Here is a 16857-nt window from a genome sequence, read left to right on the forward strand (position 1 = left end):
CCTGCCCCTCTCCCCAAAGGGTCATTCCAAGTCTGGTGCTGACTCCACGCGTCTGATTTTCCAGCTCTGCTCCCCAGAAATGGCAAGGCGGGGGAGACGTACGTCCCTAGCTGTCACTGAGTTGGAGAACAAGGAGCCTTAACTGATGAAGACATACCCTTCGAACGGCCCCTTTAGGGGCTCTAATTCATTTTCGAGACATTTAAGAATAACAAAATGTTTTAATGATTTCTTAGGGGAATTAGGAAGACATATTTTTGTTCTCATTAAATTTTATCCTCAGACACAAGAACCAAATGTCAGATGTGTTTTTGGTGCTCAGAGCTTCCCTGCGCACTGTCCCCCCACCCCCACCCCCCGGACACACACGCTCTGCTCCAACCCCCTCCAGGAAAATAACACTCCTGAAAAATTTGCTAGGATGCACACTCTCCTGTTTTTATATTTCTTGACAGGCAAATTATTTGTCGAAATACTTTCCACCCCCCTCCAAAGCCACACAAGTCCTGATTCAACATTTTTGTTTTGAATGACTGCTGCCAACACAAATCTTTGGCAGAGAATGCGATATGGCGTGATTGCTCAGCAAGTATTTTGATAAGTGTGCAGCCTGTATGTCTGTAATTACGAAAGAAAACCGTAAATCTTTTGGATATTGTTCACACAGATGTGGCGTGAAGTGAGAAAAAAAAGCAGTAAAACGTGTTAAAAGCATAATTAATGTCATTGTTGTGGAGGATGATTTGATTTAAACCTTTCTGACTTCTGTATCGGTGGCGGCTGATTTCTTTATCGCGCTCACAGTCACTAGGTACCGACCCAAGCTTCACAAAGCTAACTTGTTAACTGAGTGATTAGTTAAAAGTAAAAGCGGAAAAAAGAAAGAGAGAGAGAAGAAATAGAAAGAAAGAAAGAAAGAAAGAAAGAAAGAAAGAAAGAAAGAAAGAAAGAAAGAAAGAAAGAAAGAAAAGAAAAGAAGAAAAGGAAACAAGGAGAGAGCAAGTGAGAGGGCAGGCAGAGGAGCACTGCTGAAGAGATAAGAAGAGAGGTGAGTGCCCCCAAAACGTTTTTTCTGCTTTACTTTGGTTTTTAAAAATCTAGTGCAAGAGATGACAACTCCTGACAGGCGTTACTCTCCTTGCTTCTTCTTTCAGGAGGCAAGGCTGGTCAGCTTAGGTGCTCGAGCTGCAGAGTCAGACCCAGTGGGGTAGGACTCTCCGTTTGGTGGTTTTGAGCTGTGTGACCTTGGGCAAGGGCTCCAACCTCTCTGAGCTCTGATTTCTATGTCTTTAGCAGAGGTATAAGAATAGAATGTACTCATCATTTGACATGAAGATTCACTAAACTAGGTGCAAAAGCACTTGGCAGGGTCTAATAACCAGCACCCCACCGCAAAGCTGACATCAGAGTCTAAGTTACATGGATCACAAGCATTTGCTGTTGATCTTACAAGGTTCTGTCAGTTATCGAGGACATGGGGTGATGAGCAGTTTAGGCAACAGGGTTACTGAGTCTGGAATAGGAAAATACTTTACGGTGTGTCGGGTCTTAATTTTTTTCTCCCCAATTATAAAAGTCACATATGCATGCTGCCAACTTCAGAAAATACAGAAAAGTGAAAAGAAGGAGGGAAAACTCTGCCAGAGAAGCAGTGGGAACACTGTTTTTCTTTCTGATCTTTTCCCTATGTACGTTTTCAAAACGGTGGTTCATTCTGCTTGTGCCATTTTGAATCATCCTTCCTTTTACCCAACATGAGCGTACGTATTTCCCTGTGTGATTAAAAATCCTGAGTAACTTTGGTTCATCGTGTATAATGGTCTCTTGTGTGACTATGCTATAATTTGCTGGACCCCTTCTCCAACATTGGGCATTTAGGGTGCTCAGGAATAAACAGCTTATTGGTACTGTACTGTAGTTCTGAGGACAAGGAAGAAACCTTGGGAAGGAAAACAGATTGTAGCCATGCATTGGCCCCAAACCTAGGATCAGTGATTAGAAAGAATAAGAATTTTTTTTCTCCTTGTTGATTTATTTTGTACTCATTGTTACACTAAATATCTTTCCATATGTTATGAACTACTCATATTCTTTTGTGAATCCCTGGTTCACGTGTCTGTAGCCCATTTTTTCTGTCAAAGAGATCACTTTCTTATTGATTTATAGACATTGTATTTTAGGAATAACCTTGTCCTGGTAAACATGTCTCATATCTTCTCCCCTAGTTTGCCTTTTGTTTATAATGTCTCTTGTATATGGTACACAGCAAGAATTCAAAAAATATTTGCAGAAAGTAGGAATTCTTAACAAAACTTGGCTTTTCATGGCTTCTGGATTTCATGTCATATTTTTTAAAACCCCTTATTTCTTGAAAGTTATAGGGGCTTTTTAGTACTTTGTGACCCTAGTTTTTAAAAATATGAATCTTTGAACCATCTTAAGTATATGTTGATGGAAGTAGTGAGGGAGGTTAAGCATTTAGCTTTGCGTTTGTCCCAAATGACTAGTTCTACTGCCATCTAGTGGATAAGCCACCTTCACAAATACAGAAAAGAGGGTTTTAGGGTGGTGAGAAACTCGGGTTTCTGTTTGCTCTCACTTCCGTCCCTTTCTCCCTGAATATGCCTCTGCTTAGTTGATGCTGTAGGAAACAAGGCCAGATTTTCCCAAAGATGGTAGTTAACTTTAGAAGGTATTACCCCACCATTGACCCTTACCACGTCCCCTACCAGAAGTGCTCTCTCACTGCAGCCATTTGTCTCATTTTCACTAATCATGGTGGCTAAGGGCTGGAGGAAGATTAAATGAAAGCATCTGACACGATGCTGGTACCCAGTAGTTGCTCAATGCACAGCTGTTGCTTTTTAGAAGGAAAGGCAGGCATGTTAATGGTGACTTTTCATCAGTTCATTCTGAGCACCTGCTTAGTGCTGAGCCCCATGGGAAGGCAAGCTTGAGCCTTCCTCTGCTCTCAGAGACTCTGCAACCGGCAAGGACAACATGACCCAAAGACAGATGGCCAGAACACCGAGCAGAAAAAGGACTCCAAGGCTAGACAGCCAGAGGGGGTGCTTCAGAGAAGGCAGCCTTTGTACTTGGTTCTAAAGCATAAGCCACCATCCTCGTGGGGCTGTTTGTGGGAGTGCTTCTCGTGTGACAGGCAGTGCACTTGGCCCTTTCCCAGAAATGAGTTCATGATCCCCACAGCCCCCTTGATGGTAGACAAGCTGTCCTTCTGTGCAGCTGAGAAAATATAGGCTCAGAGAGATCAAGTCACTTGCCCAAGGTCACACAGCAGAGAGATGGTAAAGCCTGAATCTTGACCCCCGGCCCCTAACCTATATGTAGGCTTAATTTAAAAATTACAAGGAATTGGACAAAACCATGGGAGGTTGGGCTTCCAAAAAGAATGACAAACATCTGAGGGGCTTTGTTGCCAGTTGAGAGGTTCTAGACTAAGAAGATGAGCCCTTGGCTGAAATGAAATGCAGGTGTGTTACCCAGAAGAGAAACTAGTTAACCCCCCACTAGCCAAGAACTCCTCCTTCTCCCGGCCTAGGGCTCCAAAGCCTGGTACTTTGGTTGAGGGGAAACGGTCACAGAGCTTGAAATTCAGGGAGCAGAGTGAAGCTGGAAGGAACACTAGCAGGACTCCAGGCCAAAAGACCCTCCTACAGAGTAGGGCAAGTCCCCCTTCTGCCATTGTGCCTTCCCATATCATACTTCACTTTGCCGCGTCTCAGTTTCTCCATTTCTAAAATAGGATGATAATCTTACCTAATAATAAATCAATCGGGTGGATTCAGTGAGAATGGAGAACATTTAGCATGGTGCTTGGTATGGAGTAGTATCCCCATGCAATTCATTAGACAAATACTGAGCAACTCCTGTCCTCCGAACGCTCCGCTCACCACCAGGAGCATGAATTTTAGCAAAACACACTGTTACTGGGCAGAGGTGGGTGCAAAAAAACAAAAACAAACAAACAGAAACACACACACTGTCCCTGCCTGCCTGGAACTTTCTGTGAAACTCAGTATATGGGAACTTTATTTTTACTAAAATGGACATGACTTTGAATCCTGGTTCTGGTGCTCCCTGGCTGGGTGACTGAGTGACTGGTTCTACCTCTCAGCCTGTTTCCTGTTCTGGAAAAGCACACTTACCTTCTGGTACCTCTGAAAGGAGTGATCATGGTGAAGGATGGAAAAGTCCTGAGTGTCTAGCACCTAGTAAGTGCTCAGCAAATAGTCACTGCAGCTATGTTGGTGTTGTTGTAGTGCCACCACCATCCCGTGCCAAGAAGGAAGACCTTCTCCGGCCCCTCTGCCTCTACTGAAGCCAGAATACCCCCAGAGCAGCCGGCCCTGGCAATGGAGAGAAGAGCGGGTGGGCGGACACATGGCTCACGCTGTGTGTAAGGGCCCCACACCCCATCTGCTATCAAAAAGTTAAGATTAAAAGATCAGAGTTAGTCTCGATGATGCTGTCAATAGCCCGAGCCTCCCACCCATGCAGGCGCCCGGAGCCTGGGCCCAGATGGGAGAAGGCTTCTGTCTCAAAGATATTTTGGAGGGGCGCACGCATACTTCTGCATATATGTGTTTCTAAACAGCCTCTCGGACAGCCTTCACGGCTCTAGCTTTCCTAAAAAAGCTCTGAATGCCACTTTCCTTCAGATGGACACAGTGGGAGGAATGAGACAGCTTTTCCTAGCTCCCCGGCTCCCCGCCCCAACCCCATAGATACTTTCTGAAAAAACACCAACAGCATCAGCTAGTGGTGGAAGATGGAATAGATAATGTTTTACCGGCTCCTCAGACAGGGCCTTTGTAAAGCCTGGCGCGGTATTAATATATTACATTTCCGTTGGCAGTACTCTCTAAGGGGTTAGATCCAATGTAACCAAAATGAATTAGTCATTTTATTAAGCAGTTTATGCATAAAGAGCAGGTTGACGGCTGTAAGACAAAGGCACTCTGCTTCTTGACACTCTTCCCCTCCCTGCACTCCCGTCAGTACCTGCCACCTCGGACGGTTCATGTTAGATCTTCCGTGTCTGCCAGCGTACTTGATTAATCCAAAAGATTGGCTGTCGTCAAACATTTCTGATGTGGGATCCCGTTTGGGGCTTTTTCATTCGGGTTGGATCTAAGGCCATTTGATTCCCACTGCCACTGCCCTCCTCTGCATACTGACTGTCAGGAGTGAAGCGAGGAGTCCTGCTCACAGCCCTGGGCAGCTGTTCACAGCCCTGGGCAGCTGTTCACAGCCCTGGGCAGCTGTGTGTCTTGGCTGAAAGGTCTCCGGTGGAAGTGCTGTGCCCAGCCCAGCCGCGGGCTCCCCGGCTCCGGACGAGGAGTTGTAGGGATGTTCTGTGTCACTACTCCTGACAGCAGGATAGGAGGCTTGCCAGACACCAGAGTGGGGGACATGGGTCACTTTGGAGAGTGGGGGCTTGGTGGGACCCAGCATTTTCCCCCAAGGGGGGGGCACCTGACATAGGAAACAGCCTCACTCTACCTGGCACAACACTGAAACTTGGAACACATTGTGTGCCAGGTGTCCTCTTTCCATTTACTTCTAGATAAAGTTTCAGGAAGGAGCTAGAGTATCTTAAACACCTATAGAATACCTGTGAGTCTCCCTTTTTAGCCAAGGGAGAGCCAGCCAGCCTCAAGCTTACAGTTTTTTGGGTAGCAACAGAGTCTAACTAGAACTTAATAACATTAATTTTCACCAAACATGGGGCTTGAACTCGCAACCCCGAGGTCCAGAGTTGCATGCTTTTCCAACTGAGCCAGCCACGCATCCCCTCTTTGTGTTTATTTTTATGGGGTTTTTAAAGATTTTATTTATTTATTTGAGAGAGAGCACAAGGGAGGGGAGAGGGCAGAGGGAGAGGAAGAAGCAGACTTCCCGCTGAGCAGGGAGCCCCAAGTAGGGCTTGATCCCAGGACCCCAAGATCATGACCTGAGCCAAAAGCAGATATTTAACCAACTGAGCCATCCAGGTGCCCCCTATTTTTATGATTTAAAGCACCTTCTATTTATGATACAGGATCCCAATTATCTGTTTACAATAATGTAACAAAATATTCCTTTAAAATATTTTTAAGTGAAGTCATGTAAGGACAAATGTCAAGTTGGTAATCTTTTAGGGGCAGGTGGATACAGCAGAAGTTGTGAAGTGAGTATGCCAGGGTCTGGCATTTGGGCTATACTGGGTTCAAACCAGGTCTGCCTTTTTCTAGGTTGGTGACCTTGAACAAATGGCTTTCCTTAGCCAGGCCTCAGTTTTCTCATCTGGAAGATGGGGCTATAACCATCTCTCACATGATTTAATTGTTTTGATGATTAAATGAGATGTGAATATATGCAGAGTATCATGCGTATGTTGGGGTGGGAGTGCAAAAATGTAAGTTCCCCGGAGCTTTTGGCTCAGGACACTGGATGAGAGTCTTATCTATCCCATGCCCTAGCTTCCCAGATGCGGGTGCCCCACCTGCTCCAGGATTGATGGTAGCTGGAGTTTTGAGAATGAAGACCAAAAACTAGTGTTTAGAGGGCCAGAGCCTGCTCTGAACCCAACTTCCCCCTCAGCAGCAGCACCCAGACCAGCCTATAGGGAAGGGAGGTGAAGCTGGCACCAGAATTGCCCAGACATTGCCAGCCTCTTTCAGCCCCACATTCTCATCTGTAAAATAGGTCAATTGTGAAGATTGAGCCAAGTTGTGTTTTGGGGACAGTAACTGGGGCAGGTGGTGGGCAGCTGGCCATAAGGGTCCACCACTGTTTCTTGGTCTGATGGGGGCTGTTCCTCCTGGTGCTACCTATGTCTAGATTCTTCTCTCTCTCCCCCTACTGGCTCCCTCGTGTCCTTCAAGGCTCTGTTCCAATGTCACCTCCTCCAAGAAGCTTTCCTTGACCAGCCTGCCTCCAGTAGCAGCATTCCACCCCCCCACCACCACCACCACACACTCTCTGCCCTGACCCTGTGTTCTTCTTCTTCCTTACCCCCTTACTGCCCTTTGTTTATTTGTCCTTTATCCATCTCTCCTCTCTAGAATGTCAACCCCAGGAAGGTAGAAATTCCTTTTCACTGCTCTACCTCTGAGGCCTCTACCTTCATCTCCCTGGCACACAGCAGATGCTCAGAAAATATTTGGCAGCTGAAGTAATGGTGTCTGGCACATAGTAGGTGCTCAGTAAAAAGGTACTGATGACTAAATGACAGTATGAAGGTCTGTATTTGCTTCCTATTGTTGCTGTAAGAAATGATCAGACTTAGAAGCTTAACACGATCCATGTTTACTGAGCACCTACTATGTGAAAGGCCAGAGCAGGGCCCCACAGGGAAAGGGAAGCCTAAAGAACTACACAAGATGCCCCCCATCCCTGTGACTGTCAGGTTCTCTGCAAAACCTCTTCCAAACATTTTAAAGATCTGTTGTCACTTCTCTCTCTTTCAATTTGTATTTGTAAGAGCAGCCAGTGACATTTAGCTGATGGATCAAATAATGCTGTTGGCCAAAGTAAGCAGGAAACACTTGGATTTGCCAGCCACCACAGCCGAACATTTTACCTACGTGTGATTTGGCAAATCTTCCAGTGGTCTGGATGCTAGTAATGTTGTTCCTCCCTAACTTGGCCCCTGGCAATGTAGCTCAGGGCTCCATGGATTTCTCCCAAATAGGGGAAGTGAGAAGAAATGGGTTTCCCACATACTGTAAAATCTAAGAATTCCCACACTGCGCCAACGGGGAGGAAATAAAGGGTTGAAAATGCCTGGGGAAGTAAGAGACCATCATTGCTGTGTACTTTTCAGAGCAGGGACCCTACTCAACACATGGCCTGATGCCTCAGTAGTTGCAGAGGGAAAAAATGCAGGAGAGTGAGAGCCTTTCTCTTTCTCTTACACAACAGGCCTGTTGCCTGGATGCCAGGTGAGATGCGTGCAGCAGGAGGAAAGTAAATTAGACTTGAGTGAGGACTTTGTTCCTGTGGGACTTGGAGTCTTGGCAGCTCCTCAGCCCTGCCTCTCTCACAGTTGGTATCCACACAGTTATCACATGGTATGGTTTGAATTGTGTGCCCCAGAAAGATATATGGAGGTCCTAATCTCTGGTACCCATGAATGTCCTAACCTCTGGTATCCTTATTTAGAAAGAGGGTCTTTAAAAAAAAAAAAAAAAGATTTTATTTATTCATTCAGAGAGAGAGAGAGAGAGGCAGGGACACAGGCAGAGGGAGAAACAGGCTAGCCCGATGTGGGACTTGATCCTGAGACTCCAGGGCCACGCCCTGGGCCAAAGGCAGGCACCAAACCACTTAGCCATCCGGGGATCCCCCTAGAAAGAGGATCTTTACAGATTTGATCAGGATAAAAAGTCATCAGGTGGGCCCTAATTCAGTATGCTGGTGTCCTTAGAAGAAGAGGAGAGAGACACACAGAGAAGTCCATATGATAATAAAGCCAAAGCCAAGAAACTACAGGCCAAGGAACACCAAGGATTGCCAGCAACACCAGAAGCTAAGAGGAAGGCATGGAGCGAATGGGGGAAAGCACAGCTCTGTCAATAGAGCTGTGGACTCGTGTCCTCCAGAATATGGTGTATTAGTTTTCTGAGGCTGCCATATCAAATTACCATAAACTAGGTAGTTTGAAACCATAGAAATTTATTTTCTCAGTTTCTCAGTTCAGGCAGGAAGTCCAAAATCGAAGTGTTGGCAGAGTCCGTTCCTTCTGGAAACTCCAAGGGAGAACTGTTCCAGTACTTTCTCCCACCTCTGGGGGTGGCCAGCCATCCTTTGTGGCAGACACATCACTTGAATCTCCACCTCCATCTTTGCAGGGACCTCTCTGTGTGTCTCTATGTGCCATCTCCTTTTCTTGTAAGGACACCAGTCATTAGATGAGCCAACCCCAATCCGGTTTACCTCATCTTAACTTGATCTTCTGCAAAGACCCTGTATCTAAATATGATCAAGTTCCAAAGTTCTGGGTGGACTGAATTTGGGGGAACACTATTCACCTTAGGACACCATGCCCCATCAGTTCTTCGGGTCTCCTCTGCAATCTGAGCACTGTCTCCGCTTCTGCTACCTCCCTGACCCCCCAGCGCTTGCTTGGACAGCCCCAGTAGCCTCCCCTCTGGCTCCCTCTACAGCTCATTTTTCACACAACAACCTGAAGAGCCTTTGCAAAAGGCAAAATAGAACAAGGCACTTCCCACTGCCCTTCGGACAAATCCCGTATCATCTGTATCACCTGACTGGGATGTCAGTTCCACACAGACAAGGCACCACCGTGGCCCCACAGGTGTTCAACAAACGTGCTGAGCGAAGCCTGTACATGGATTTGTAGGCCCCCTGTGAGCTCTGCCCACTCCAGACTCCACTAGAAAGTGCCAGCACCACACCATGGGTTTCACATCCACAGATTCTGGATCCTAGTAGCAGCTCCAAGGGGAGACACTATGGCTGTCCCCATTTTACAGATGGGAAAACTGAGTCCAAGAGGAGAAAGAGGAGTCATGTGTTGGTTTTGGTCCTATGGAAGCCAAGACAGATGCCAAGATGGTATTAGACAAGCAACAGGTTTTTTGGGAGAAATGCCCATGAAGGATGAAGGAGAGGGAGAGGAAGAGGCAGGGAGAGCCTTTAGATGACAATGCTGGTCTGAGCCTAGAGGTGAGGGGAGGAAGAATCTTTGGTGGGAGGACCCTCAGACTTCAGTGCAGCTCTGAGAAAGTCCCTGCGAGGGTGACATACCCAAGCAAAGTGTCCCAGGCTGCTCAGGCTGTTCTAACAATACCACAGGCCAGGTGGCCTACACATCAGAAATTTCTTTCTCAGAGTGGTGAAGTTTGAAGTCCAAGACCAAGGTGCCAGCAGGGCTGGTTTCTGATGAGAACTCTCCACCCGGCTTGCAGATGGCTGCCTGTGCTGTCTTCGCGTGGCCTTTCCTCTGTGCACGTGCAGGGAGAGAGCGAGCTGTGGTGTCTTCCTCCTCATAGAAGGACACCGGTCCTATGGGATTAGAACCTTAACCTGTGTCCTCACTTCACCTTAATTACCTCTTCAGAGGCCCTGTTTCCAAACACAACCACATCAGGGGCTTCGGGCTTTCACACATGCATTTGGAGAGACACAGTTCAGCCCATGATACGGGGGTTGCTTTGTCCCACGTCATCAGGAATGGCCCAGCTCTACAACCTCTACCATGCTAAGTTGGGCTAGGAGCAGCCCCAGGCAAGCATGGCCTCTGAGCTGACACTACCCTACATGGGAAGCACGTGGTGTGCCACTGGCTTCTTGCAGGAGGTTTCCATGGCTTGCCACAAGTCATAGCCATAAGGGTCACACTCACTCAGAGTCTGCTGGGTGCCAGGAACCGTTATGAGGCTCAGCATGCCCATGGACTCCCTGTACCACCCATGCAGTATGTCCCATTGTGCCCATTTTACTGATGGAGAAACAGGGACACACAGAGCTTGAGCAACTTTCTCTGTAGACATCACAGCAGGGAATTGACCCTCCCAGCCCAGCCTCCTCTCCCTTTGTCTGAGGGTGGTTTAGGAATTCACAACATTCGCACCTCTTGTGTCAAGCTAACCTGTGAAGGTGTTTAATATAATTTTTCTGCCAAGCATCCCAGCTCTAAGGGATAGGCCCAGGGCCAAAAACACTCACTTTGGCAGGACTCCAGCCCTATCTTACTGACATCCAGTGTTGATATACATGTAATAGGAATTTGGACCAAGAGCCCAGAGAGGTCTAGTGCTTTGTCTAAAGCCGCACAGCAAGCCAACAGCAAGGCCAAGAACAGAACCGTCAGTCTCATGCTTCTGGCCTAATAGTAAAAAATTCCTATGCCCTGCCTCTAGGCAGCTTGGCTTCCTGCAAAGAATCACCTGGCACCCTATGTTCGAATCCCACCTCTGCCACTTTTGAGTAGATGACCTTCGGCACATGGCATCTCTTCTCTGGGCCTTCATTTTCTTGTCTGGAAGATGGAGAATAGCAACATTGACCTTCCCGGGCCTCACCTTGGGTAAATGACTTCATTCTTCCCCTTATGCCTCAGTTTCCCCACCTATAAAATAGGAACACAACAGTACCTACCTCATACTGCTGTGGTGAAGATGGTAGGAATCCTAACTCAGGTAAAGTGCTTTAGTTGTTAGATTTTGTCACAGCCTGACTTTGGCCAAGTTACCTTAATACCTGCTGCTTTCTCCCTCAAATTAGGGAACCAGGAAGGAAATATGGGAAGAAGAGGCCCAGGGACCTGTCTCGCCAACTTATTAATAGACTTCAGGGAAGTCACAAGACCCCACTTTTCCCCCTCTGTGCCCTGAGGTAGGGAGTGTTGGACCCTCTAAGCCCCTCTCCAAGAGGACGTTCCATGCTGGAATATTTGGGTCCCAGAGTTCAAGGCAGGATTATTGGATTCTGGATCTCCTGGGGACTGATGAGAATATATGAGACCATATCTGGTCCCAAGACAGCACAGATCATCACCAAGCAGACAGCTGGACTCCAGGTCACCACAAGACCAGGTATGCTGCCTCCCCTCAGGTGATGGCAGCCTTATCACACTTCCCAATCCCAGCTATGCACCCAGCACCGTGCAAATCTCTATCTACCTTCTCTCATCCAGGTATCACAACCACACTCTACGCACTCGGCCCTATTTTCCAATAAGCTTCCCAATAATAATTCCTGGGAATTAGAAACAAATGTACTTCTCCCACTGTATTAGCAGGAAAACGAGGCTCATGGCTCCTTAGCATTTGGATCCAGACCTGGGCTTCAGCTTCTGTGAGTTTAACCACTATGTTCTATCCTGTGCCAGCAAACCAAGGCATAAAACGGGAGGCTTGGTGTCACTGAACATGTATCACGCGGGGGATCCAGCCAGCCCTGCTCCTTCAGCCTCTCCAGAGGCCCACCTGAGTGCACTGGGCAGCAAGGAGTAGCCCACGGGGCTCAGAGCAGAGTGAAGCATCAGTCCCTGGAACTGGGATGGATGATACCCTTTATCACCCAAGTGTAATCATTTGGCTTAGATGGGCTCTTGGCCAGCCAGTCCCGAAGCCATGAGCTGGATCTTTTCCACCTCCTTGGAACCAGAATGAGCCCTCCATGGCCCACTCCAAGCTGCACCCTCCCATGTTTATCTAACTTCCCTGACCCCAGCAAGTGCTCGTGGCCTTTCTCTTCCTTTCTGAAAAACCAGGACACAATAGGAAGCGTTTCCTTGAACTTATTAAAAAATCCAGACTTGTAAATTAATTTGTCCGTGTTGTACAAAGGCAGTGCAGATGGACTCATTAGCATGCACACAACAAATAATTATAGATGAATTTTTAGCTGGCCTGCCTAATGCGCTTGCTGGGTTAATTATGTCAATGTATAATTACATCAGCCCGGGGAGACATAATGGCATACCCTGCTGAGCAGGCCCTGCCTAATGACGGGGCGTGGGGGGAGTGCTGACAGAGGAAAGACGGCAGCGTTCCCGTGCACCTGCTTACCTCGGCACAAACGCCCATTGTCAGAGCCTCCCACCACCTAAACAAACAGACAGGAGGAGAGGGATAAAACGCAGAGGCGACCTTGTTCCAGCCGGACCTGAAGGCTCCTGTGTATGTAGGCACTGGCCCATTTCTTCTATCAGCAGATGTTTATTGCATCAGGTTGTATGTAGAACTTCATTCACCCCCAAAGGGTCGATGGGGAGCAAAAACAGATGCAATCCCAGCCCTGCCTTGTGGAGTTTGCAGTCCAGTGGGTGTTAATTAGGTAGACTTGCCAATCAATGAAAATTCTAAGTACAATGAGTGCTGTAAAGGAAAGGTGCCAGCAGCTGGGAGACCCAAATCAGAGGAATGACTGGCTAGTCAAGGCAGGCTTCCTGGAAGAAGTGGCATTTGAGTTGCAATATGAAAGATGATTAAGCATTAACTAGCTAAAGAAGTTAGAAGAGAGGACAGGGTGTTCCTGGCAGTGGCTCTTGCCCATACAAAGGCTCCAGGGTAGGAAGGTGCATTTGAGGAACTCAGAGAAAGCCAGGGACTGGAGCTCGAAAGGAATAGCCTGGGCTTCCATTTGTTCCAAGGTGACCAAACGCCAGGCACTTTTTGTGTGTGGATCCTCATCCCAGACCTCTGAGGTTGGTACTTTTATGGTTAGGTACAGAGAGGTAGAGTTGCTTGCCAGAGTCACACAGCAATCCTGAAAAGCAAGTATAGATTAGACCAGGACCCAAGATCCATGCTCTCAATCCATCTGTCCCCCAGCAGACCACAGTCACCAAGTGGATGGTGGCAAGAGACTCCAGGAGAGGGACCAGCAAGAGAGAGGGCTCCAGTGCATTTGAAAGGACTGTGGACCAGACAGACCCAGAGCCCTTAGTCTTGAACAAGGAGGCCCTGGCTTTCCGGGGCCCCCATGAACACCCACCTGGGCTGCTGGGGTGAAAGTGTCTACACCTCTGGGACAGGAAGCCTTTGTGGCATGTGAGAAAGAGATCCAGACCTGAACCTCACCTCCAGCCTTCAGTAAATCACTTGGCTTCTCTGAGCTGGTTTCCTCATCTCTGAAAAGGAATTGAATCCAAGCCAGCCTCCAGGGGATAGAACCCATTCCAGTGAGCAGCTTTGTAACCTAGAAGAGGTCATACCAACCTCTGGCATCATCCAGGTGTCCTTAGTACCTGCCCATGGTGGAGAGTTGGGGAAAGTCACCGGGAAGAACTGCCGGAATCTAGATCTGAAGGAAGAGGAAGCACTTACTAGATGATGGGGAGGGGGGACAGAATTCCAGGTGGAAGGACCTTCACATTCCTCATCTTTTAGCTGTTGAGAAATTGGGGGGTATCTTACATCCAGGAATCTATTTCACCCCCAGAAAAGCCATTATCTAATCAGCCATACATGGGGGCGCCTCGGTGGCTCAGTTGGTTGAACATCTGCCTTTAGATCAGATCATGATCCCAGGGTCCTCGGATCGAGCCCCACGTCGGGCTCCCTGCTCAGTGGGGAGTCTGCTTCTCCCTCATATTCTCTCTCTCAAATAAATAAATAAAATATTTTTTTAAAAATTGACCACCCACATAGCAAATGACGGGGTGTTCGTCCAGGTCCATTGAGAAGCACCCCAAGGAGGATTAGATACATAGAACTGAGGAAACATGGGGCAAGGAAAATACGGAGGGGGGTGGGAGAGACCTCAGAGGAATGAGAGGCAAGGAACTGGTAGAAGCATCCAGACGGCTTAGTCTGGGCCATCTGTAGAGTGCTGGGGAGGCCTTGGGGACGTCATTGGTCCTTAGAGCAGTCCTGTGTCCCTCGGGAGTCTGTCACTTCCCTAGCTACTGCCTGCAGGCCTGTCTGGGAAGGCCAGGGGCGGGCTGGCCTCGGAGCAGTGGATTTCAAAGCAAGGTCTTTGTTTAGTGACACCTCCTATGGTTGGAGACATACAAGACACAGTCTCATGGCTACCACAGATGGCACCATAGAATCCAGAAAATGCCATTATTGTGACAGTTATTATTGTGATTATTATTCCTGGGTAGGCAAGACATCCACACCCATGGGGATGGCACATGCTCCCCTGAATGGGTTCCTAAAGAAGGCTGTTCCCTCATAAAGCAGAAATTCCATGTTGCTCTCTAAGCCATCAGAGCAACTCTAGAAGGCTCTTGTGAATGATTCCCTCCAGCCCCTGCGGAGGGACCCACCAGGCCCTGCAGCCTCAGCCTGGCAGCCCTCAGCACCTAGGGCCCCCACCGCTCTTGTGCTCCTGTCTCTGTGTGTGCAGACCCCGTGCCTGTGTTTGAAGCGACGCGCAGCCTAGACGACAGACTGCAGCCCTCCAGCTTCGACCCCAGCGGGCAGCCGCGGCGAGACATCCACACTTCCTGGAAGAGGCACCCCGAGCTCCTTGGCCCCAAAGGTACTTATAAGGCCTTCGCAGGACATCTGTAGTAAACAAATGGGCTGTGGATCTCTAGCAGCCAATCTTGGCCACCTTTGGAGAGGTGGGGGTAAGGAACTCGACTTTATCATTTTAGATGTAGGACGGGTTATGGTACACCACTGCTGAAACAAACCAACCCCAAATCCCAGAAGCTTAATATATTTAAGGAGTGGGAAGTTGCAGGGCATGCTCCCTGCAGTCACTTATGCACCCAAGCTGTGGCAATCCTGCCATTTTGGGCACATGACATGCAGTGTGACAGTGACTGTTGAAACTGGCCAACAAGCAGAGAAAAAATGTGGGGGATATTGAGGTTTATGGGTCCAGGCTTAGAAGCAGCACACATCACTTCCAGCCACATACCATTCACCAAAACTCAATCATATGGCCACACCTGGCTGCAAAGGAGCCTGGGAAGGGTAGCCTGACTATATGCCCAAGAGGGGAGGGAAACAGATGTGGTAAACACAGCACTGTCTCAGCATCAAATGAGGCAAGTCAAGAAACTGGGAGAGCTAAAAATATAGTTCAGATATACATATGATAAAAATGTTTAAAAGCAAGAGAATGATGAACAAAATTCAGCATGGTGGTTACCTTTGGCAGGTAAGGTAGCAGGTCTCCATGGGGAAGAGCAAATACGCATGTGAAAGCTCTTGGGTGTTCATTGAGCCAGGCACTGTCATACGCATTGGTGACATTGTCAGGGACAAAACATAAAAATCCCTGACCTTCTAGAGGGAAAGGCTGACTGTCACCAATAAATGTTAAATATATGGTATTTCAGATGGTAAGAAAGGCTTGGGGGGTGGGGGGAGAATTAAGCAGAGAAGAGGGGAAGAGATACTTGCCTAAGGAATTAAGGTGGAGATTTACCTCAAAGGTCAGCAAGATAATCTTTTTTTTTTTTCGTAAAGGGCCAGAGAGTAAATATTTCAGGCTTTGCAGGCCACACATTTCCTATCATAGCTACTCAACTTTGTGTGGAAAAAAGCCATAGAACATAGGTAAGTGAGTGGGTGTGACTGTGTTCCAATAACACTTTATAGACAAAACAAGTGGTGGGCCAAATTTGGCCTAAGGGCTATCATATCGGTGCAGACCCCTGGTCTACCTCCTGGAGTCATGGAGATAATGGGCTGAGGCCTGCCAAATCAAAGTTTGACTGCCCTGGCCCACTCCCCATTTCACAGGTGCCTCCTTCCCTCCTGGTGCCTAGAGAGTACCTAGTCTATGCCTGGTCCTGGGCAGTCTTCTGGGGAAGATTTATGTTGACACTGCCAGCTTGGTTCCTATACCCAGAATGCCCTTCCAGCCTCCCTGACAAACCAACTTATATATAGATGGCTCTGTGAAGCCTCTGAGGCCCCTTTAGGGTTTGAACTTCCCTCTATCAGAATAATAGTGGTTGTGGGAACCGCATCTTCAGAGCATTTGCTCTGTGCCATGTGCCTCTCACACTGTATCCCACTGTCTCCTCGTATAAACCTTCTGAGGTGTCGCTGGCCCCATTTTACAAACAGGGAAACTGAATCTCAGAGGTAGCAGGCAGCCGAGCAGGGATTCAAACCAAGGGTCTTGACCTTGGACCTGGGCTGTGTCTCTCTGTGAGGACACTTGTTGCTGGGTATCTTGATGGTCAAACCTTGTTTGTTTGTTCGCTGCTGTGGCCTCAGCCCCTGGAACCTTCCCAGTGCATGTGTGTGTCTGTGTGTGTGTGAGAATGAGCCAGGCCCTGAACACTCTGCCAGGCCCTCAAGGGACTCTGCAGACTGCCCAGCCCTGCATTCACCCTGCTGTGCCAGGCTCACCACAGGACCTTAACAACCAGCACAGAACTTAACCAAGTCAGTCAGACCCAAGGTCGGG

The 16857-nt window shown here is 48.1% G+C and overlaps 1 protein-coding gene across 14 annotated transcripts in view; it reads left to right on the plus strand.

The window, feature by feature from the left end:
• Window positions 1–16857, plus strand: part of CUX2 (cut like homeobox 2) — a 264124-nt gene that overhangs the window by 207139 nt on the left and 40128 nt on the right. For all 14 annotated transcript variants that reach the window (XM_072722846.1, XM_072722847.1, XM_072722856.1 and 11 more), the window contains one exon: window positions 14830–14964. In XM_072722846.1, coding sequence (XP_072578947.1) covers window positions 14830–14964 — 135 coding nt within the window. The remainder of the gene's footprint in view (window positions 1–14829; window positions 14965–16857) is intronic.

Source organism: Vulpes vulpes, chromosome 10 (assembly GCF_048418805.1).
Source record: "Vulpes vulpes isolate BD-2025 chromosome 10, VulVul3, whole genome shotgun sequence".
In the NCBI taxonomy this organism is placed as follows: domain Eukaryota; kingdom Metazoa; phylum Chordata; class Mammalia; order Carnivora; family Canidae; genus Vulpes; species Vulpes vulpes.